Below are 25,083 nucleotides of genomic sequence, written 5' to 3' on the forward strand. Positions count from 1 at the left end.
AATGTACCAAACAATTTATTTGAGTTCAGATGATGTGTGTAACCCATTGTCTGTGATAACCACCAGAACTCTGTAAAATACTAGTAACCAATATAAAGTATTCAGTAATAAGTACAGCCATTTTTGGGGGAAATATGTTGGTTTGTTAGTGAGAACACTGGACAAAATAGTTGAGTGCAGGCCAACATAATGCAATTTATTTTGAAGAGAGGGTCTGAAGGTAGCTGTTAAACACAGGCTGTAGACTTGGAACATGCTGGCCTAGGCAGAGTTGCAAAGAAAAAGCCATAACAGACTGGCCAATAAAAAAAAATGTAAGATGGGCAAAAGAACAGACACTGGACAGAGGAACTCTGCCTAGAAGGCCAGCATCCCGGAGTCGCCTCTTCACTGTTGACGTTGAGACTGGTGTTTTGCGGGTACTATTTAATGAAGCTTCTAGTTGAGGACTTGTGTGAGGCGTCTGTTTCTCAAACAAGTCACTCTAATGTACTTGTCCTCTTACTCAGTTGTGCACCGGGGCCTCCCACTCCTCTTTATATTCTGGTTAGAGCCAGTCTGTGGTGTTCTGTGAAGGGAGTAGTCAAATCCAATCAAATAAAATTTTATTTGTCACATACACATGGTTAGTAGATGTTAATGCGAGTGTAGCGAAATGCTTGTGCTTCTAGTTCTGACAATGCTGTCTTATACACAGTGTAAGGGAATAAAGAATATGTACATAAAGATATATGAATGAGTGATGGTACAGAGCAGCATAGGCAAGATACAGTAGATGGTATCGAGTACAGTATATACATATGAGATGAGAATGTAAACAAAGTGGCATAGTTAAAGTGGCTAGTGATACATGTATTACATAAGGATGCAGTAGATGATATAGAGTACAGTATATACGTATGCATATGAGATGAATAATGTAGGGTATGTAACATTATATTAGGTAGCATTGTTTAAAGTGGCTAGTGATATATTTTACATCATTTCCCATCAATTCCCATTATGAAAGTGGCTGGAGTTGAGTCAGTGTCAGTGTCAGTGTGTTGGCAGCAGCCACTCAATGTTAGTGGTGGCTGTTTAACAGTCTGATGGTCTTGAGATAGAAGCTGTTTTTCAGTCTCTCGGTTCCAGCTTTGATGCACCTGTACTGACCTCGCCTTCTGGATGATAGCGGGGTGAACAGGCAGTGGCTCGGGTGGTTGTTGTCCTTGATGATCTTTATGGCCTCCCTGTAACATCGGGTGGTGTAGGTGTCCTGGAGGGCAGGTAGTTTGCCCCCGGTGATGCGTTGTGCAGACCTCACTACCCTCTGGAGAGCCTTACGGTTGTGGGCCATACCAGGCGGTGATACAGCCCGCCAGGATGCTCTCGATTGTGCATCTGTAGAAGTTTGTGAGTGCTTTTGGTGACCAGCCGAATTTCTTCAGCCTCCTGAGGTTGAAGAGGCGCTGCTGCGCCTTCTTCACGATGCTGTCTGTGTGAGTGGACCAATTCAGTTTGTCTGTGATGTGTATGCCGAGGAACTTAAAACTTGCTACCCTCTCCACTACTGTTCCATCGATGTGGATGGGGTGTTCCCTCTGCTGTTTCCTGAAGTCCACAATCATCTCCTTAGTTTTGTTGACGTTGAGTGTGAGGTTATTTTCCTGACACCACACTCCGAGGGCCCTCACCTCCTCCCTGTAGGCCGTCTCGTCGTTGTTGGTAATCAAGCTTACCACTGTTGTGTCGTCCGCAAACTTGATGATTGAGTTGGAGGCATGCCTGGCCACGCAGTCGTGGGTGAACAGGGAGTACAGGAGAGGGCTCAGAACGCACCCTTGTGGGGCCCCAGTGTTGAGGATCAGCGGGGTGGAGATGTTGTTGCCTACCCTCACCACCTGGGGGCGGCCCATCAGGAAGTCCAGTACCCAGTTGCACAGTAGTAGTACGAAGCGTTGTATGAGATCTTCAGTTTCTTGGCAATTTTCACATGGAATATCCTTCATTTCTCAGAACAAGAATGGACTGATGAGTTTCAGAAGAAAGATCTTTGTTTCTGGCCATTTTGAGCATGTAATCGAACCCACAAATGCTGATACCACAGATATTCAACTAAACTCAGCAAAAAAAGAAACGTCCTCTCACTGTCAACTGTGTTCATTTTCATCAACATGTGTAAATATTTGTATGAACATAAGATTCAACAACTTGAAACAAACTGAACAAGTTCCACAGACATGTGCCTAACAGCAATTTAATAATGTGTCCCTGAACAAAGGGGGGGGTCAAAATCAAAAGACGGTCAATATCTGTTGTGGACACCAGCTGAATTCAGCACTGCAGTGCATCTCCTCCTCATGGACAGCACCATATTTGCCAGTTCTTGCTGTGAGATTTTACCCCACTCTTCCACCAAGGCACCTTGCAAGTTCCCGGACATTTCTGGGGGGAATGCCTCTAGCACTCAACCTCCGATCCAACAGGTCCCAGACGTGATCAATGGGATTGAGATCTGGGCTCTTCGCTGGCCATGGCAGAACACTGACATTCCTGTCTTACAGGAAATCACACAAAGAATGGCTGATGCCATTGTCATGCTGGAGGGTCATGGCAGGATGAGCCTGCAGGAAGTGTACCACATGAGGGAGGAGGATGTGTTCCCTGTAAAGCACAGTTTTGAGATTGCAAGCAATGACAATAACCTCAGTCCGATGATGCTGTGACACACTGCTCCAGACCGTGACGGACCCTCCACCTCCAAATCATTCCGCTCCAGAGTACAGGCCTTGGTGTAATGCTCATTCCTTTGACGTTAAACGCAAATCCGACCATCACCCCTGGGTGAGACAAAACTGCGACCCGCCAGTGAAGAGCACTTTTTGCCAGTCCTGTCTGCTCTAGCGACATTGGGTTTGTGCCCATAAGCAACGTTGCTGCCAATGATGTCTGGTGAGGACATGCCTTACAACAGGCCTACAAGTCCAATCTGAGCACTGATGGAGGGATTGTGCGTTCCTGGTGTAAATCAAGGAGTTGTTGTTGCCATCCTGTACCTATCCCGCAGGTGTGATGTTAGGATGTACCGATCCTGTGCAGGTGTTGTTACACGTGGTATGCCACTGCGAGGATGATCAGCTGTCCGTCCTGTCTCACTGTAGGGCCATCTTAGGCTTCTCACAGTATGGACATTGCAATTTATTGCGCTGGCCACATCTGCAGTCCTCATGCCTCCTTGCAGCATGCCTAAGGCAGGTTCACGCAGATAAGCAGGGACACTGGACATCTTTCTCTGGTGTTTTTCAGAGTCAGTAGAAAGGCCTCTTTAGTGTCCTGAATTTTCACAACTGTGACATTAATTGCCTACCATTTGTAAGCTGTATTTCTGATCAATTTGATGTTATTTTAAATGGACAAAAATCTGCTGTTCTTTCAAAAACAAGGACCCAAAGTGACCCCAAACTTTTGAACGCTATTTATGTTTTTTAATTTTTTATACATTTGCAAACTTTTCCAAAAACCTGTTTTTGCTTTGTCATTATGGGATAGTGTGTGTAGATTAATTAGAAGAAAACAACAACAATTTACTCAATTTTAGAATAAGGCTGTAATGTGGCTACCCCGGTCAACTGCCCAGCACCCCCCACAGCAACTCGCCCAAGCCTCCCCCATTTCTCCTTCACCCAAATCCAGATAGCTAATGTTCTGAAAGAGCTGCAAAATCTGGACCCCTACAAATCAGCCGAGCTAGACAATCTGGACCCTCTCTTTCTAAAATGATCTGCCGAAATTGTTGCAACCCCTATTACTAGCCTCTTTCATATCGTCTGAGATTCCCAGAGATTGGAAAGCTGCCGCGATCATCCCCCTCTTCAAATGTGGTGGCACTCTAGTCCCAAACTGCTACAGACCTATACAGTATGTCCTAACCTGCCTTTCTAAGGTCTCCGAAAGCCAAATTAACAAACAGATTACCGACCATTTAGAATCCAACTATACTTTCTCCGCTATGCAATCTGGTTTCAGTGCTGGTCATGGGTGCGCCTTAGCCACGCTCAAGGTCCTAAACGATATCATAACCGCAATCGATAAGAGGCATTACTGTGCAGCCATATTCATCGACCTGGCCAAGGCTTTCCCCTCTGTCAATCGTCACATTCTTATCGGCAGACTCAACAGCCTTGGTTTCTCAAATGACTGCCTCGCCTGGTTCACCAACTACTTCTCAAACCGAGTTCAGTGTGTCAAATCAGAGGGCCTGTTGTCTGGACCTCTGGCAGTCTCTATGGGAGTGCCACGGGGTTAAATTCTCGGGCCGACTCTCTTCTCTGTATACATCAATGATCTCACCCTTGCTGCTGGTGATTCTCTGATCCACCTCTACGCAGACAATCTGTATACTTCTGGCCCTCCTTTGGACACTGTGTTAACTAACCTCCAGACGAGAGTCAATGCCATACAACTCTCCTTCCGTGGCCTCCTACTAATCTTAAATTCAAGTAAAACTAAATGCATGCTCTTCACCCGATCTCTGCCAGCACCTGCCCGCCCATCCAGCATCACTACTCTGGACAACTACAAATACCTAGATGTCTGGTTAGATTGTAAACTCTCCTTCCAGACTCACATTAAGCATCTCCAATCCAAAATTAAATCTAGAAACAACTTATTTCACAACAAAGCATCCTTCACTCATGCTGCCAAAAATACCCTTGTAAAACTGACCAACCTACCGATCCTCAACTTCAGCAATGTTATTTACAAAATAGCCTCCAACACTCTACTCAACAAATTGGATGCAGTCTATCACAGTGCCATCCTTTTTGTCACCAAAGCCCCATATACTACCCACCACTGACCTGTACTCTCTCGTTGGCTGGCCATCGCTTCATACTCGTCACCAAACCCACTGGCTCCAGGTCATCTACAAATTTCTCCTAGGTAAAGCCCCACCTTATCTCAGCTCACTGGTCACCATAGCAGGATCCACCCGTAGCACGCACTCCAGCAGGTATATCTCACTGGTCACCCCGAAACCCAATTCCTACTTTGGCCGCCTTTCCTTCCAGTTCTCTGCTGCCAATGACTGGAATGAACTGCAAACATCACTGAAGCTGGAGACTCATATCATATCTCCCTCACTAACTAGCTTTAAGCACTAGCTGTCAGAGCAGCTCGCAGATCACTGCACCTGTACATAGCTCATCCAACTACCTCATCCCCATACTGTATTGATTTATCTATCTATCTTGCTCCTTTCCACCCAATTATCTCTACTTGCACGTTCATATTCTGCACATCTATCACTACATTGTTTAATTGGTATATTGTAATTACTTCACCACCATGGCCTATCTATTGCCATACCTCCCTTATCTTAACTCATTTGCACACACTGTATATATACTTTTTCAACTCTATTATTGACTGTATTTTTGTTTATTCCACGTGTAACTCTGTTGTTGTATGTTTTGAACTGCTTTGCTTTTTCTTGGCCAGGTTGCAGTTGTAAATGAGAACTTGTTCTCAACTAGTCTACCTGGTTAAATAAGGTGAAATAAAAATAATAAAAAAATGTAACAAAATGGAGTAAGTGAACGGGTCTGAATGCTTTCCGAATGCACCGTTATCTTGAATCAGAGGCAAAAACGGGGCAATCAGTTACCAGTCTAATAGTACGGAAATTGACAGCATCAATAGTCCTTTGCCAGTGCTTTGACCAAGGGCCCATTCCGGTAGTTGACGAGGAGGCAGGCAACGGTGTAGAGCTGGTTGATGCACCCAGTGATGGAGAGAGGGATGACCATGTCAAACAGCTTGTCCTCGTTCACTCTGCGAATCAGTCGCTCCACATGGACCCTCAGCCGAGCAATGGCTTGAGTCTCCTTGACTTCTGCTGCTGGCATCTGTACCCTCTGAGAGGAAATCCGGTCGTAGGACCTTGCAGGGCACACAGTCGTCCACGATTATGGACATCCCTGCTTTCAGCACAGGCACGATACCCGACTGCTTCAGGATCTCCTTGTCACTTACAGAACCTCAGTGCAAACACCTTTGTTGCAGCCCTTTACTATGTGGTGCCATGCCAATCATCACCTTGAAAGTGCAGTGGGACTTCATTCTGAAGCAGGAGAGAAGATCGTGTTAGACTGCACAGAGTTGTGTTGCTAATCACCACGTGTGTCTGTGTATTCCTTAAATTCCTCTCGCAGGTGAGCCTTGAATGCTTCCTCGGACATCCAGATACACACTGACCCAAGAATTGTGTAAAGAAAGTCGCCCCATGTTGTCACGATGCATCTCACAGTCGACTGAATCTGTGGGCCGGATCCCTCTACTTCAGACTCAGTGAAAGATAGGTCATGAAAAGGAAAACAACATGTATATGGACTGCAGAAAAAAAGGATTATGAAAAAAAAGGATTATGATGCATGAATATGCAAAATTATAACTAAAATTATCAACCCTCCAGAGGGCAGAAATTATTCACTGTTATAGGTTATGATTTATCTTCCCTCCCTAAAATATTCATTATCATGATTGGTTTAATGGCTTAAAGTAGATTCAAGAAGCTTCAAGCTTGTCAAAGTGGCATTTAGCACTTCTGTGTTTGTCTAAGGTCAGTTGTAGCTTTGACGATTACCACTGCATTTCCTGGTAAATAGTAAATTCAAGTAGTGTGACCTCATTCCTCTTTGCAGCTGCCCTTGCTATGGTCACACTGGAGGCCATTAGGTGGGCATACTTCGCAAACCTATACTCAGTTTATTAGGTACACCCATATCGTACTGGGTCATTCTACAAGGTGTCAGAAATGTTCCACAGGGATGTTGGTTCAGATTGGACGGTGTATCCGAAAGATGCTCTATTGGGTTGAGGTCTGGGACTGTGCAGGCCACTCAAGTAAACTGAACTTGTTGTCATGCGATGCATTTTCGTGAACGGGGTGGTGTACCTAATAAACTCGCCTGTGAGTGTATATGTCAGAAGTGGGAAATATGATGAATGAGGAGAATGACGTAATTGATATCTAATCCTAGGTGTTGTTACTGCCTCCAGAGGGAAGTACTACCCAGGAGTATATAACGCGTCAATAACACCTACAGCGTCATTGCGCAAAATGGTACGCAGCATCATCTGGATATGTGTACCACAAAAGTTCAACATTCACATTCTGCTACCATTTCTGTCAACTCATCGACACATACAATTTGATGCATACTGTACAAATCCAACGTGCAGTATGCACCACACAGAACACACATTGCAACGCAATGCTGCAAAGCAAACACAGTGTTCCATTGGAAATGAATGTACTTCTGGTGTTCCAAAACGCAATGACACTGTCGGTGTGATCGAGGCGTAAGACACAAGATCCTTTTACTGCCACCAGGGCAACAAAATAACACCAGACAAATGCAGATAAATTAAGGAATGATGAGAAAATAAAAATATTATTGTTACCTACAACAAAGATCAAGGCAATGGTTTTGTGCAAACAGTTTAAAGCCTTTATTAAACAAAGCATTTATTTATGTTGGTTTTTACTTAATTTGTTGTATGCTTATTTTTACACATTGTTTCTACTCAAGCCACAACACAGTTTTGGTCTCAGTCTATTTAGACCTTGTTTTAAATGACCTTTTGATACCATATATTATTCATTTTATAGAAGCAAAGCAGCACTCTTTATCCTCTCTATATTATTATCATTACCATAACCTACCTTGTCTAGAACCGTGTATCGGAGGCAGCAAAATCGCTCCGAACAGAAATCGCTGACAGACAGATATTTCCTCCACCTGTCTCCTCAGTTTCTCTACCTCCTTATGAAGATCTTTGCCTTGCTCCAGTGCCAGGTCAGCAGCTGAACAATAATCATGATACAGGTGGAGGAAGTCATTCATCCACCTGAGCCAGCTCATAAGTTGGTTGTTCTCTCCTTTGCCATACCCCAGGTCTTGGCACTGTAACTTAATAGTCATTCCACTGGAACAGGGTGGGGAGAGCTCCCTTCCTGAGTAGCCAACGTCCAGTGGGGGTTAAAGGCTCGATAAAGTCATCACTTTGGAAGTGGCAGCTGCAGACCCTTGTATGGGAGGTGATGTTGAATCTCACATCAAATTTTCCATTGCACGTGTGAAAGCTCAACATATATCTTGGAGGAAGTTGCACACAGTGGTATACAGCAATGCTCAGCTGTACTGCTACCTTCATGTCGTAAAATTCTAAAAACCTTCCTTAAACTAATTTGAGGTTAGGCTATAATGGAAAACAAAAATATATAACAAATGGTACTAATAAAAATATAAGATTTGTTTGGCTGACAATTTATGCTTTCCCTGCTAGCTAGCTATTGTATCAAAGATGATGAGTGCGCAATACTGGTAATCAAGGGCTAGCTGTAATTTTTGCCGAAATACATAGGCTAGTGGGCATGCATAAAGCGAATTGTTACACAGCAATGATTTGATATTGAGATTAAAAAAGGCTGCATTGAAACTTTAAAAAGAGCTGAGTGTACCAAGTCCAGGCAGTGATTTCCTGTTTGTTTGTTTTCTTCTGTTAGGTGTCAAATGAACACGACCCTGGTTTCTCTCTGTGTAGCCAGTTAGCTTATATACAGGGGTATCCATAAATAAGGGTGCTGATTCTCCTCATGTCATCATTTCAAGCTCTTTATACTCGGTGTGTCATCACACATGTCATGGGATGACACTGGGATCCTATAACATGACTGGGAGCTTAGGAAGAAGTGATTTATTTCTTTGTAGATCGCCTGGATAAGCTTTTGGTAATTAAGTGATAATGCCCAATAATGCCCGAGAAGCCGGTGTTTGTTGGATATATTGGCACGGGTGTTAGGCCCGAGACGAAGTCATTGTTATAATATTGTTTTCCAGTAGCCTAATTACAAGTGAACTTAGAAATAACACAAACAGGCTATGAACAACACACCTTAGACCACATATGTCAGAGTCAAGGCCCGCGGGCCACATCCGGCCCGCGAGAAGGTTTTTTACGGCCCCTGGGATGATCTTGATTTATTATTAGAACCGGCCCGCAGACCGCAGCAAGCCGGCAGCCCGCAGATCTTTTACACGCACCAATACTACATTTCCCACAATGCAACGGTGACGCACCGAGCAGTAGGCTGCTTCATTTCAATATTTATTGGCACAGCAGTTGTCAGCATCACAGTAAAATTAACTTTCAGATACCCATCAAAAATGGCAAAACGGAAGGTGGACACTGAGAACCGGGGTTTCAAACAAGGTGGGAGTCGGAGTATTTGTTCACGGAGGTAGCTGGAAAACCTGTGTGTCTTCTGTGTGGAGAAAGTGTGGCGGTACTGAAAGAGTATAATCTGAGACGACATTATGAAACGAAACACGCGGACAAAAACAAGAATATGGACATGGAACAAAGGCTACAAAAGGCAGAGGAATTAAAACGAGGCCTCAAATCTCGACAGGCTCTGTTCAAAAAAGCCAAATCACAAGGCCAGGCTGCTGTCAAGGCCAGTTTTATTTTGGCAGAAGAGATCGCTAAATCAGCCCGGCCATTTACGGAGGGGATTTCATCAAAAACTGCATGATTAAAGTTTGTGACGAAGTTTGCCCAGAAAAAAGGCAACTCTTTTAAATGTGAGTCTGAGCAGAAACACCATTGCCGAGAGAGTAGACCAGTTGTCCATCAATCTAAAAGAGCAGCTTGTGAAAAAGGGAAAAGATTTCATTGCATATTCCTTGGCTGTGGATGAGAGCACCGACATTTCTGACATTGCCCAGTTGTCAATTTTCATCCGCGGAGTGGACTCCAGCCTAAGCGTGACAGAGGAGTTTTTGGCTTTACGTCCTATGCATGGCACAACTACGGGGCATGATTTGTATGAAGAGGTGTCAAGATGTGTAAATGAGATGGAGCTGCCTTGGGAAAAACTCGTGGGTTTGACAACCGACGGAGCACCTGCGATGTGTGGACACAGGAGCGGACTGGTGGCGAAGATACGGGAAAAGATGCAAGAGGAAAACGCGACAGGTGAGCTGACAGCTTATCATTGTATCATACACCAGGAAGCGTTGTGCGGTAAAGCCTTGAAAATGGAGCATGTAATGAGCATCATCACGCGCACAGTTAACTTTATCAGAGCCAAAGGTTTGAATCACCGCCAGTTCAAGGCATTTCTGACGGAGTTAGAAACGGAGCATGGTGATTTGCCTTATCACACAGAGGTGCGATGGCTAAGCCAGGGAAAGGTGCTTCAAAGATGTTTCGAGCTTCGTGAGGAGATTTGTCTGTTCTTGGACAGCAAAGGGAAAGACACAACACAACTCCGAGACGAAATGTTTCTGTGTGAAATGGCTTTTCTGTGTGACATTACGAGTCATCTGAATGCAATGAACTTGCAGCTGCAGGGTCGGGATCGTGTCATCTCTGATATGTACAGTACAGTGAAGGCATTTAAAACCAAACTGACTCTGTGGGAGACGCAGATGCGGAAAGAAAATTTGAGCCACTTTCCCAGCTGCCAGACCATGAAAGAGAAGCTCTCTACCAGTGCGTTCCCGAGCGCACAGTTGGCTGATAAAATAGGTATGCTTGCCGCTGACTTTCGACGCCGATTTGCTGACTTTGAAGCACAAAAAAGCAGGTTGGAACTGCTCGGTAACCCATTTGCTGTTGACGTGGAAAGCTCACCACCAAACCTCCAAATGGAGTTGATTGACCTCCAATGCAATGATGCACTGAGGGCAAAATATGCGGCAGTGGGTGCTGCGGAGTTCGCCCGTTTCCTCCCGACACAATGCCCCAGCTGCGCATCCAGGCTGCTCAAACGTTGTCTATGTTTGGCAGCACATACCTGTGTGAACAACTGTTTTCTTTGATGAACTTGAACAAAACATCACACAGAAGTCGACTTACTGCTGAACACCTCCACTCAATTCTGAGGATTTCCTCAGCTCAGAGCCTTACCCCGAACATTGATGAACTTGTGGAAAAGATGGGACACCACCAAGTATCACCCTCAACCTCAAACAAGTGAACATTACTGTGCAATCACATATTTAGAGTTTTTACTCAGTTCAAGTTTAAAAGTTAAAGTTTAATATTTGTTTTCACTGCATGTTACTTCTCCTTAAACAAAGTGTTGTTTTTGATTAATAGATTTTTGCACTTTATTTTATTGTATTTCAATCCAATTATATTTTAAAAATATTTCAGTTGAGTGGATGATAGAAAATTGCTATTATTGTTTTTTTCTTTGAAGTAAATTTAGCCCACTTTTGCTAAAATAGAAAATATAGGCTACTGATGGTGCCTTGAATACCGGTTTCTTTCATTTAATGTTCATGTTATGGGGATTTTTATATAAAGGAAATTTGTCTTTTGTGTCTGTTGAAAATTAAAGATTACTGACAGAGCCATAAGAAAATATTGCTTTATTTATCTGATCATATTGGAATATATTTGTTAGGTTTTCAGTAGGTTCAATTAGGTTCACTAGACTATATGCGTCATTTAAAAATTTTTCAATGAACATTCGAACAGTCCGGCCCTCGGCTTGTAGCTAAATTTTTTATTTGGCCCTCCGTCCATTTGACTTTGACACCCCTGCCTTAGACCGTTGTCGTCTGTTTTTACAAGGAATGAGATGGGCTTTGGTGCCAATATATCCAACAAACACAGGCTTCTCAGCATTATCACTTAAATATACCTTAACGGAAGATTGAAGCACCCATTAGTAAGCCATGGCTGTTGACCCTCTGCCACCATCTAGCGTATAGGTTTTGAATAGATGGAAACTATTGTTTGTGTGTGTGTGTGTGTGTGTTTTACAGGCTGTACGGGCTGTGGTAGAGACATTAAGAATGGTCAGGCTCTCTTAGCACTGGAGAGACAGTGGCACCTGGGCTGCTTTAAGTGTACGGCCTGTAAAAAAGTCCTCACTGGGGAGTACATCAGCAAGTAAGTCTAACCGCTATTATACACATGAAATGCTTACACACATAATGAAATACACAGTGTACTTGCAAACCAAGTAAAACCCACTATTCTATTATTTTATACACACAACATACTTGCAGACACAGTGAAATATACTATTCTATTTTATCCTATTCTAATGCCGTCTTTCTGTATTCTCCTATCTCTTTGCTCAGGGATGGCGCACCCTATTGTGAGAAGGACTACCAGATCCATTTTGGGGTCCAGTGCGAGGCATGCCAGCAGTTTATCACAGGCAAAGTGCTGGAAGTAAGCCAATCACCAATCACCTAACATTCATCATGTGAGAGGAGAGAGAGGAGGAGGCGGGACTGAGAAAGGTATTGGCGGACTGAACAAAGTTATGTAGAGCACCTCAAGATAAAAACATAATATTCAATATCGGCAAGTTAGACTAAATATTAGCACTACACAATCTGGTGAGTGATAACCTTCGGTCTGGATAATAACACAAAACCAATCTTAAGACATTATCGACAAATATTAAGAAAACAAGCAACACCCAAACATGACGGAGAGTAAGACAGGGGAACCGATTTCTAAACGAAAACGTGACTTAATTTATTTAATATATTTAATAAGGTCGAAACCGATCTGATAAAATCAATAAATGACAAGCTGGGTATACTTGAATTAGTCAGTAAGGATAGAAAAGAATTGAAGGCAAGCCTCGAGGTGAGTGATGAAAAAGCTGCGACATTGGAGAAGGAAACACACAACCTAAAAAGGGACACTAAATAAGATTGAAACCGAGGTGAATGAACTTAAAAAGGAGAACATCGTTCTGAGAGAAGCCTTACTTGCTGCAACTGTAAATCGAGACCTTTCTTGAGTTGGGCTCTGGGATGGTGCAACTGTTGAGAATGTGAGCCTATGGTTGTGTGGGGGGAAAGGGTTGAGTGTGTATGTGTGTATCCCACAACTGTTGCGAAGGAGTAAAAGATGTTAGGGACAATAGAGGATGATTCACAACAATTGTTTGCTAATATAATAATTGCTTGTAATAATGTAATTTTGATAATGGCGAGACTGGTGAGAGGTAAAATCCTTTCCATAAATGGTCTAAAATACATACAAATATGATTAGCAAATTATGCAAAATAAGAAACAAGATTCTTAAAATATATTGTTTTTTTATGGCTCTATATAATATAAATCGAGGTGAGGGAGATGGAAATGCATTTGGCATTTGATCTACTTCTGTTCTGTAAATGGCAGAAGGATGGATCCCAGTCTTTTCAGGGCTATGGGATACGGGGTGGTGGGGGTATGCCGGGCATTGAGATGACAACCCACCTCAGGATGAGGAGGGCTTATAGAAGGTGGAATAGTGGGGACCAATTGGAGGTTTACTTAGTAGCAATGCAAATATCATAGACACTCAATCATGGTACTTTTTAATTGTACGTTTAAAAACATATATTTTGATAAATAAAATTGAAAATTGTGTCTCATAATGGTAAGTGGTGAAATAAGTATTAGCCAGTTACAATTGTAATGGCCTAGCAGATAATAAGAAAAGGTGATCAGTATTTACCTGGCTCAAAGATAAGGAATATAATATATATTGTTTACAGGAAACCCATTCAACAATTTTAGATTAAGTTTTGTGGAAAATGGACTGGGGGTGAAATAAATTTCTCCCATGGGTAAAGAAATTCAAAAGGGGTGTCATGACGTTGGCCAATTGGGGGAGGTTTATGACCCCCATAAATATCCACCCCCTTTTTCCTCTATTTACTGATGTGACTATTGAAAATCCCTTTGTTAGCATAGAGAGTCTGGTAACATCAGAAGGTGGGAAACGGAACCATATTTCAGTAATCCAACCAGTTGGAAATATGCTTTGGTACTTAATGAATATGATGTCAGATCAGTTGGCGTCTGAGACATTATTACTGATGATAGGACGACAAACTGTATTTGGGAAAGTCTACACATTCTAGTTGGGCAATTTAAATGTTTAATATTAAACTATTTGTGAAAATATTAAATGTAATTTTGGCTTCTAAAGGAGAGAATTGGTTGTCATAGCGTAAACTCTGCTCACTCAGAGGCCCCGCCCAAGTGAACAGACATTGGTTGTAAACTATGAAACACTCCCTTCTTTCACAACTATATAAACCTGTTGAGGACTTGGGCACCAAATTATTTTTCAATCTTCAATTTAGAAATGCTACCAAAGAAAATGTATTCAATCTTGTTACAAATGGAGTCACGCATGATTCACTGAATGATATTTTGAAAGAGAAAGTACTTTAAGAATATATTTTCATTTCAGTCTCCTCCATCTCCACTAACTAAAATGAATTGTATGGATTTTGTTCCTAATGATAATGTAAAATTAACATCTGTACAGAAAGACTCATGTGAAGGCCAAATGACAGAGGAACTTATTGATGCAATCGTGGCCTTTAAGGATGGGAAAACTCCAGGGATGGATGGCATACCAGTGGAAGTATACGTTTTAGCCACTCCTATATAAATGCTAGATTATCAGACAAAGTCTGATATCATTATTACTGAAACAGGACCCAAATGCTATATATAAAGATCCAGTCCATTTAAAAAAAATTGGAGACCTCTTACACTTCAGTGTTGTGATGCAAAAATCCTAGCAAAATGTTTGGCGCATAGAATTAATAAAGCATTGTCAGATATTATTCATCCTAATCAGACAGTTTTTTTAACATGCATACATTACATACATTGGAGATAATATAAGTCAAGTCCTGGAAACAATAGAATACTATGAAATATTGGGGACACCAGGCCTGGTTACATAGCTGCTTTTGATAAAGTATGACTGGAGTTGCCATCAAAGTGTTAGCTGATAAAATTAGATCAAACAATAATATTAAGGGATTAGAAATCTGTGTCTTAGAAACTAGTGTCAATGTACGCTGATGATACATGTTCTCTTAAAACCACAATTAGAATCTCTCCACAGCCTCAGAGGACCTAGATACTTTTGCTATCCTCTCTGGATTAAAACCAAATTACGTTAAGTATTGGATCACAAAAAACTGCAAATTTTACATGACCATGTAGTTTACGAATTAAATGGTCTGACGGAGATGTGGACATACTCAGTATACAAATCCCAAAATAAATTATCTCACGCCATTACATTTTTATAGAAAGTTAGCAAAAATAGATAAGATCTTGCTACCATGAAATGGAAAATACCTGTATATTTGTGGAAAAATCACCTTGATTAACTCTTTAGTCATATCACAGTTGACCTATTTGCTGATGGTTTTCCCTACACCTTAGTGACCTGCTTTTTAAATTATATGAACAAAAAATATTCAATTGTATTTGGAACGGCGAGCCAGACAAAATTGAAAGGCCTATTTAAATAACGAATGTGAATTCGGAGGGCAGAAATTATTAAATATTAAAGCATTAGACCTCTCACTAAAGGCTTCAGTCCAAACTGGTTCTCTAGTAAATTGATAAGAATGTCTCATGCTATGTTCAAGAGGGCATTTTTCTCTTTATTCAGATTACACCTGTTCACTTTCGGTTGTTTGAAAAGGAAATTATCTCCAAAATATCATTATTTTTTAAACAATCCTTAGAAAGTTGGTTGCAATTTCATTTTAATCCACCTGAAAAGACAGACCAAATAATATCACAAATATTGTGGTTAAACTCAAATATACTAAATGATAAAAAAAATATAATAAATCGAAGAAATAAAAAAAAAAGGTATCATTTTGGGGAATCATATCATAAATAGGACTGGTGGAGTTATGTCACACAGACATTTTGAAATGTCTGCTCTACCCCAAATTACAACCAATTGATTGCAGCATCATCACAAAAATGGAAGAGGCAAGTAGAAGGGGAAAAAAGTAAGGAACTTGTATGTCGGCCCTGTATTAAAGAACATAAAAGGTTAAAGAAAAGTGTGATAAATAAAAACATACCAATTTCATTCAAAGACCAAAAAACTGACAGCTGTGCCATATAAATTGCAAAATAGTTGGGAAGAGATTTGCGATGTACCCATTCCATGGCACATGGTTTATGAATTGATACGCAAAACAACACCGGTTTCAAAACTTCACATTTTTCAATTTAAATAACTATACAATTTTTTTTGCATCCAATAGAATGTTATATATATGTGGGATACAATCTTCCCAGCTCTGCAGATTCTGCTGTGAGGAGGCAGAGTCATCAGATAATTTATTTTGGCATTGTCCATATGTAGCTAATTTTTGGTCACAGGTCCAGGAATGGCTGAAGAATTGCAACATTTGCCTAGAACTAATGCTGCAGATAGCAATACTGGGTGATTTGAGAAGCCAGTCAATAATTTAATATTTTTTTAATCAAAAATATGTATTTTTAATTTACAATCTGTAGAAGCTATGAGAATAGAAAGGTTCAATACATTTGTGAAGCATCATTGTACAGTTGAAAAATATATGGCAAATAGAAATCCAAAATAGATGATGTTGACAGATAGATGGGAGGGGTTGAATGGAGCTGAAGGGTGGGACAAATAACAAGAACCAATGTAAAACACACAGGGTCTGTAAAATGTATATAGGTTCAGAACTTTTGTGAAATAGCACAGTTACAAATAGAAATCAAACTGGATGGACATCAGAAATAGAGGAAGGGCTAAAAACAAACAAAATATAACTATTGTAAAATAGATTGTGTCTGTAAAATGTGTATAAGATATATAAACTGAATGTAGAAGCCTAAGTGTTTATTGGTTTTCTCCAATTAGGGAAGGGTGGTAGGGTTTGCGGGGAATAATAAAGGTATATTCTAAAAAAAAGTACGACCAATTTTTCAGTTTTTGATTTGTTAAAAAAGTTTGAAATATCCAATAAATGTCGTTCCACTTTATGATTGTGTCCCACTTGTTGTTGATTCTTCACAAAAAATACAGTTTTATATCTTTATGTTTGAAGCCTGAAATGTGGCAAAAGGTCGCAAAGTTCAAGGGGGCCGAATACTTTCGCTGTTGATTGTGGCCTGTGAAATGTTGTCCCACTCCTCATCAATGGCCGTGTGAAGTTGCTGGATATTGGCTGGAACTGGAACACGCTGTAGTACACGTCGATCCAGAGCATCACAAACATGCTCAATGGGTGACATGTCTTGTGAGTACACAGGCCATTGAAGAACTGGGAAATGTTCGGTTTCCAGGAATTGTGTACAGATCCTTGTGACATTGGGCCTTGCATTATCATGCTGAAACATGAGGTGCATTCAAATTGCCATTGCTAAAATTCAATTGTGTTCATTGTCCATAGCTTTTGCCTGTCCATACCATAACACCACTGCCACCATGGGGCACTCTGTTCACAATGTTGACATCAGCAAACTACTCCCTCACACTTTGCCATACACGTGGTCTGCGGTTGTGAGGCCGGTTGGATGTACTGCCAAATTTTCTAAAACGACATTGGAGGGCAGCTTATTGTAGAGAAATGAACATTCAATTCTCTGGCAACAGCTCTGGTGGACATTACTGAGGTCAGAATGCCAATTGCATGCCCTCTCAAACCTTGAGACATCTGTTGCGTTGTGTGACAAAACTGCACATTTTAGAGTGGCCTTTTATTGTCCCCAGCACAATGTGCACCTGTGTAATGATCATGCAGCTTCTTGATATGGCACACCTGTCAGGTAAATTGATTATTTTGGCAAAGGAGAAATACTCACTAACAGGTACGTAAAAAAATTGTGCACAAAATGTGAGAGAAATAAGACTTTTGTGCATATAGAACATTTTAGGGATCTTTTACTAAAGCTCATGAAATTATGATTTTTGTTCAGTGTATGGCCGCAAAACCGCTCCTTAACCCTATATTTGACGTAGCCTGACACAGAATCCTACTCAGATTGGAAATGGCCAAGGTAGTTGACAGATTATGAACAGGCCCTCATTAACATTGAGGGGGCTGTAGTGGAGCGGGTCTAGAGTTTCAAGTTCCTTGGTGTCCACATCACCAACAAACTATCATGGTCCAAAACACACCAAGACAGTTGTGAAGAGGGCACGATAACACCTTTACCCCTCAGGAGACTGAAAAGATTTGGCATGGGTCCTCAGATCCTCAAAGTTCTACAGCTGCACCATCGAGAGCATCCTGACCGGTTGCATCACCGCTTAGTAGGGCAACTGCTCAGCATCCGATCGTAAGGCGCTACAGAGGGTAGTGCATACGGCTCAGTACATCACTGGGGCCAAGCTTCCTGCCATCCAGGACACCCAAGTCATAGACTGTTCTCTCTGCTACTGCACAGCATGCGATACCGGGGCACCAAGTCTTGGTCCAAAAGGCTCCTTAAACAGCTTTTACCCCCAAGCCATAAGACTGCTGAACTATTAATCAAAATGGCCATCCAGACTATTTATTTATGCATAGTCACTTTACGCCTACCTACATGTACAAATTACCTCAACTAACCTACACCCCCACACATTGACTCAGTACCAACACCCTCTGTACTCTATATTGCGTTATTTTACTTAAGTTTATTTAGTAAATATTTTCATAACTCTATTTCTTGAACTGCATTGTTGGTTAAGGGCTTGTAAGGAAGCAATGAGGGTTAAGTGCCTTGGTCAAGGGTACATTGGCAGATTTTTCACCTTGTCGGCTCATGAATTGGAACAACTTGCCCAACACTAACCGCTAGCCTACCTGCCATCACCTTTGGTTATTATGAAGCTGTTTAAGAAACATCCTCTCCCTGTCAACTGCGTTTATTTTCAGCAAACTTTCCGTGTGTATTTTTATGAACATAAGATTCAACAACTGAGACATGAACTGAACAAGTTCCACGGATATGTGACTAACAGAAATGGATAATGTGTCCCTGAACAAAGGGGGTAGGGGTCAAAATCAAAAGTCAGTCCGTATCTGGTTTGGCCAACAGCTGCATGAAGTATCTCCTCCTCATGGACTGCACCAGATTTGCCAGTTCTTGCTGTGGGATGTTACCTCACTCTTCCACCAAGGCACCTGCAAGTTCACAGACATTTCTTGGGGGAATGGCCCTAGCCCTCACCCTCCTATTCAAACGGTACCAGACATGTTAAATGGGATTGAGATCCGGGCTCTTCGATGGCCATGGCAGAACACTGACATCCCTGTCTTGCAGGAAATCACACACATAATTAGCAGTATGGCTGGTGGCATTGTCATGCTGGAGGGTCACGTCAGGATGAGCCTGCAGGAAGGGTACCACATGAGGGAGGAGGATGTCTTCCCTGTAATGCACAGCGTTGAGATTGCCTGCAATGACAACAAGCTCAGTCCGATGATGCTGTGACACACTGCCCCAGACCATGACGGACGCTCAACCTCCAAATACAGGCCTCAGTGTAACGCTCATTCCTTCAACGATAAATGCAAATCCAACCATCACCCCTGGTGAGACAAAACCGCAACTCGTCAGTGAAGAGCACTTTTTGCCCGTCCTGTCTGGTCCAGCAATGGTGGGTTTGTGCCCATAGTCAACATCGTTTCTGGTGAGGACCTGCCTTACAACAGGCCTACAAGCCCTCAGTCTAGCCTTTCTCAGCCTATTGAGGACAGTCTGAGCACTGATGGAGGGATTGTGTGTTCCTGGTGTATCTTGGGCAGTTGTTGTTGCCATCTTGTACCTGTCCCTCAGGTGTGATGTACCGAAGAGCAGGTGTTGTTACACGTGGTCTGCTACTGTGAGGACGATCAGCTGTCCGTCTCCCTGTAGCGCTCTCTTAGGCGTCTCACAGTATGGACATTGCAATTTATTGCAATCTCTGCAGTACTGCAGTCCTCATGCCTCCTTGCTGCATGCCTAAGGCACACTCACGCAGATGAGCAGGGACCCTGGGCATTTTCTTTTGGTGTTTGTCAAAGTCAGTAGAAAGGCCTCTTTAGTGTCCTGAATTTTCATAACTGTGACCTTAATTGCCAACCGTCTATAAGCTGTTAGTGTCTTAACGACCGTTCCACAGGTGCATGTTTATTTAGTTTTTATGGTTCATTGAGCTAGCATGGGAAACAGTGTTTAAACCCTTTACAATGAAGATCAGTGAAGTGATTTGGATTTTTCCGAATTATCTTTGAAAGACATGGTCCTGAAAAAGGGATTTTTTTGCTGAGTTTATTAATTGCATTCATTTTTGTTTCTAAAATGTCATTTTGTGAACAGTTCTTTCACATCTCAAAATAGGACGATGCCCCTTTAAAGATAACTTCATTCCAAAAGACCTGGCTACAGTAGGCTAGACAAGAGAAATGCTGAAGTGTTTTTTTGTAGACTATCAACAGTAGCCAGCATATTGACAGTATGTTCACTATTGAAGGTTTACTCTTGTAAATCAGTTTCCCTAAAATAAATCAACTCAGCGAGATTGATGGCCGCTTCTTTTTACTCAGGACAGCTGGCGCGTGCTGTGTTAACGTAATTCAATTTCTGTGATGCTCAAGTGATCTAGAAGTTGTTACTTGCGGGAACGTATTGATGCTTGAATGAACATCCAATTATATTGCTCAAATATAAATGGCACAACTTTTGTACATGTAGTTTTCAATGGTAGACTGACAGATCAGGTAAATTTTGAACTGGAATGCAAAAATGTGCAGAGTACTGGCCCGGTCGGTGCTGATGCTTTCTTTGAAAGTGGTGAGAAGTAATGGGCAAATGTGGTCTCGCCACACGTTTTCCAGTGGTTCTGATATTAAAGCGTCTGATATTAAAGCGTCAATCTGTCATAATTTAAAAAAAATATTTACACTCATTGATTACTATATAATATAACTTATACAGTGAATTCGGAAAGTATTCAGACCCCTTGATTTTTTTCCAGATTTCGTTATGTTACAGCCTTAAACTTTTTTTTGTATTCAGATGTTTTACTCATTTTTTAAGCACCTTTGGCAGCAATTACAGCCTTGGGTATGACGCTACAAGCTTGGCACAGCTATATTTGGGGAGTTTCTCCTATTCTCTGCAGATCATCTCAAGCTCGGTCAGGTTGGATGGGGAGTGTCACTGCAGAGCTATTTTCAGGTCTCTCCAGAAATGTTCAATCTGGTTCAAGTCCGGGACACTCAAGGACAATCAGAGACTTGTTCTGAAGCCACTCCTGCATTGTCTTGGCTGTGTGCTTAGGGTCATTGTCCTGTTAGAAGGTGAACGTTCGCCCCAGTCTGAGATCCTGAGCGCTCTGGAGCAGATTATCATCAAAGATCTCTGTACTTTGCGCCGTTCATCTTTCCCTCGATCTTGACTACTCTCCCAGTCCCTGCCACTGAAACAGCCTTAGAACATGTATCTACGGCTGTCTGGACCAAAAGAGTATGGCATGACATACTCTTTCTGGCCAGACAGCATGGACTACGAATAGAGTACCAGTTAAAAGTTGACATACCTACTCATTCAAGGGTTTTCCTTTATTTTTACATTGTAGAATAATAGTGAATAGATCAAAACTATGAAATAACACATGTAGTAAGCAAATCAAAATACATTTTATATTCTTCAAAGTAGCCACTCTTTGCCTTGATCAATCAATCAAATTTTATTTATATAGCCCTTCGTACATCAGCTGATATCTCAAAGTGCTGTACAGAAACCCAGCCTAAAACCCCAAACAGCAAGCAATGCAGGTGTAGAAGCACGGTGGCTAGGAAAAACTCCCTAGAAAGGAGAGGAACCAGGCTATGTGGGGTGGCCAGTCCTCTTCTGGCTGTGCCGGGTGGAGATTATAACAGAACATGGCCAAGATGTTCAAATGTTCATAAATGACCAGCATGGTCGAATAATAACAAGGCAGAACAGTTGAAACTGGAGCAGCAGCACAGTCAAGTGGACTGGGGACAGCAAGGAGTCATCATGTCAGGTCGTCCTGGGGCACGGTCCTTGGGCTCAGGTCCTCCGAAAGAGAGAAAGAAAGAGAGAATTAGAGAGAACATATGTGGGGTGGCCAGTCCTCTTCTGGCTGTGCCGGGGGGAGATTATAACAGAACATGGCCAAGATGTTCAAATGTTCATAAATGACCAGCATGGTCAAATAATAGTAAGACAGAACAGTTGAAACTGGAGCAGTAGCATGGCCAGGTGGACTGGGGACAGCAAGGAGTAATCATGTCAGGTAGTCCTGGGGCATGGTCCTAGGGCTCAGGTCAGTTGAAACTGGAGCAGCAGATATGGCCAGGTGGACTGGGGACAGCAAGGAGCCATCATGTCAGGTAGTCCTGGGGCATGGTCCTAGGGCTCAGGTCCTCCGAGAGAGAGAAAGAAAGAAGGAGAGAATTAGAGAACGCACACTTAGATTCACACAGGACACCGAATAGGACAGGAGAAGTACTCCAGATATAACAAACTGACCCTAGCCCCCCGACACAAACTACTGCAGCATAAATACTGGAGGCTGAGACAGGAGCGGTCAGGAGACACTGTGGCCCCATCCGAGGACACCCCCGGACAGGGCCAAACAGGAAGGATATAACCCCACCCACTTTGCCAAAGCACAGCCCCCACACCACTAGAGGGATATCTTCAACCACCAACTTACCATCCTGAGACAAGCACAAGTATAGCCCACAAAGATCTCCGCCACGGCACAACCCAAGGGGGGGGGGCGCCAACCCAGACAGGATGACCACAACAGTGAATCAACCCACTCAGGTGACGCACCCCCTGCAGGGACGGCATGAGAGAGCCCCAGTAAGCCAGTGACTCAGCCCCTGTAATAGGGTTAGAGGCAGAGAATCCCAGTGGAAAGAGGGGAACTGGCCAGGCAGAGACAGCAAGGGCGGTTCGTTGCTCCAGAGCCTTTCCGTTCACCTTCCCACTCCTGGGCCAGACTACACTCAATCATATGATCCACTGAAGAGATAAGTCTTCAGTAAAGACTTAAAGGTTGAGACTGAGTTTGCGTCTCTGACATGGGTAGGCAGACCGTTCCATAAAAATGGAGCTCTATAGGAGAAAGCGCTGCCTCCAACTGTTTGCTTAGAAATTCTAGGGACAATTAGGAGGCCTGCGTCTTGTGACCGTAGCGTACGTGTAGGTATGTACGGCAGGACCAAATCAGAGAGATAGGTAGGAGCAAGCCCATGTAATGCTTTGTAGGTTAGCAGTAAAACCTTGAAATCAGCCCTTGCTTTGACAGGAAGCCAGTGTAGAGAGGCTAGCACTGGAGTAATATGATCAAATTTTTTGGTTCTAGTCAGGATTCTAGCAGCCGTATTTAGCACTAACTGAAGTTTATTTAGTGCTTTATCCGGGTAGCCGGAAAGTAGAGCATTGCAGTAGTCTAACCTAGAAGTGACAAAAGCATGGATTAATTTTTCTGCATCATTTTTGGACAGAAAGTTTCTGATTTTTGCAATATTACGTAGATGGAAAAAAGCTGTCCTCGAAATGGTCTTGATATGTTCTTCAAAAGAGAGATCAGGGTCCAGAGTAACGCAGAGGTCCTTCACAGTTTTATTTGAGACGACTGTACAACCATTAAGATTAATTGTCAGATTCAACAGAAGATCTCTTTGTTTCTTGGGACCTAGAACAAGCATCTCTGTTTTGTCCGAGTTTAATAGTAGAACGTTTTGCAGCCATCCACTTCCTTATGTCTGAAACGAGGGCAATTTTGGGGCTTCACCATGTTTCATTGAAATGTACAGCTGTGTGTCATCCGCATAGCAGTGAAAGTTAACATTATGTTTTCGAATAACATCCCCAAGAGGTAAAATGTATAGTGAAAACAATAGTGGTCCTAAAACAGAACCTTGAGGAACACCAAAATTTACAGTTGATTTGTCAGAGGACAAACCATTCACAGAGACAAACTGATATATTTCCGACAGATAAGATCTAAACCAGGCCAGAACATGTCCGTGTAGACCAATTTGGGTTTCCAATCTTTCCAAAAGAATGTGGTGATCGATGGTATCAAAAGCAGCACTAAGGTCTAGGAGCACGAGGACAGATGCAGAGCCTCGGTCCGATGCCATTAAAATGTAATTTACCACCTTCACAAGTGCCGTCTCAGTGCTATGATGGGGTCTAAAACCAGACTGAAGCATTTCGTATACATTGTTTGTCTTCAGGAAGGCAGTGAGTTGCTGCGCAACAGCCTTTTCTAACATTTTTGAGAGGAATGGAAGATTCGATATAGGCCGATAGTTTTTTATATTTTCTGGGTCAAGGTTTGGCTTTTTCAAGAGAGGCTTTATTACTGCCACTTTTAGTGAGTTTGGTACACATCCAGTGGATAGAGAGCCGTTTATTATGTTCAACATAGGAGGGCCAAGCACAGGAAGCAGCTCTTTCAGTAGTTTAGTTGGAATAGGGTCCAGTATGCAGCTTGAAGGTTTAGAGGCCATGATTATTTTCATCATTGTGTCAAGAGATATAGTACTAAAACACTTGAGCGTCTCTCTTGATCCTAGGTCCTGGCAGAGTTGTGCAGACTCAGGACAACTGAGGTTTGGAGGAATACGCAGGTTTAAAGAGGAGTCCGTAATTTGCTTTCTAATAATCATAATCTTTTCCTCAAAGAAGTTCATGAATGTATCACTGCTAAAGTGAAACTCATCCTCTCTTGGGGAATGCTGCTTTTTAGTTAGCTTTGCGACAGTATCAAAAAGGAATTTCGGATTGTTCTTATTTTCCTCAATTAGAAAAATAGGATGATCGAGCAGCAGTAAGGGCTCTTCGGTACTGCACGGTACCGTCTTTCCAAGCTAGTCGGAAGACTTCCAGTTTGGTGTGGCGCCATTTCCGTTCCAATTTTCTGGAAGCCTGCTTCAGAGCTCGGGTATTTTCTGTGTACCAGGGAGCTAGTTTCTTATGAGAAATGTTTTTAGTTTTGAGGGGTGCAACTGCATCTAGGGTATTGCACAAGGTTAAATAGAGATCCTCAGTTAGGTGGTTAACTGATTTTTGTCCTCTGGCGTCCTTGGGTAGGCAGAGTGAGTCTGGAAGGGCATCAAGGAATCTTTGTGTTGTCTGTGAATTTATAGCACGACTTTTGATGGTCCTTGGTTGGGGTCTGAGCAGATTATTTGTTGCAATTGCAAACGTAATAAAATGGTGGTCCGATAGTCCAGGATTATGAGG

At 42.3% G+C, this 25,083-nt stretch overlaps 1 protein-coding gene across 2 annotated transcripts in view; it reads left to right on the forward strand.

Annotated features, from left to right (window-relative positions):
* LOC118363575 (actin-binding LIM protein 1-like) overlaps positions 1 to 25,083 on the forward strand; it is a 137,429-nt gene that overhangs the window by 55,827 nt on the left and 56,519 nt on the right. For both annotated transcript variants that reach the window (XM_052486066.1, XM_052486055.1), the window contains exons 5-6: positions 11,823 to 11,949; positions 12,144 to 12,237. In XM_052486066.1, the coding sequence (XP_052342026.1) occupies positions 11,823 to 11,949; positions 12,144 to 12,237 (221 nt within the window). The remainder of the gene's footprint in view (positions 1 to 11,822; positions 11,950 to 12,143; positions 12,238 to 25,083) is intronic.

Source organism: Oncorhynchus keta, chromosome 3, assembly GCF_023373465.1.
Source record: "Oncorhynchus keta strain PuntledgeMale-10-30-2019 chromosome 3, Oket_V2, whole genome shotgun sequence".
Lineage (NCBI taxonomy): Eukaryota > Metazoa > Chordata > Actinopteri > Salmoniformes > Salmonidae > Oncorhynchus > Oncorhynchus keta.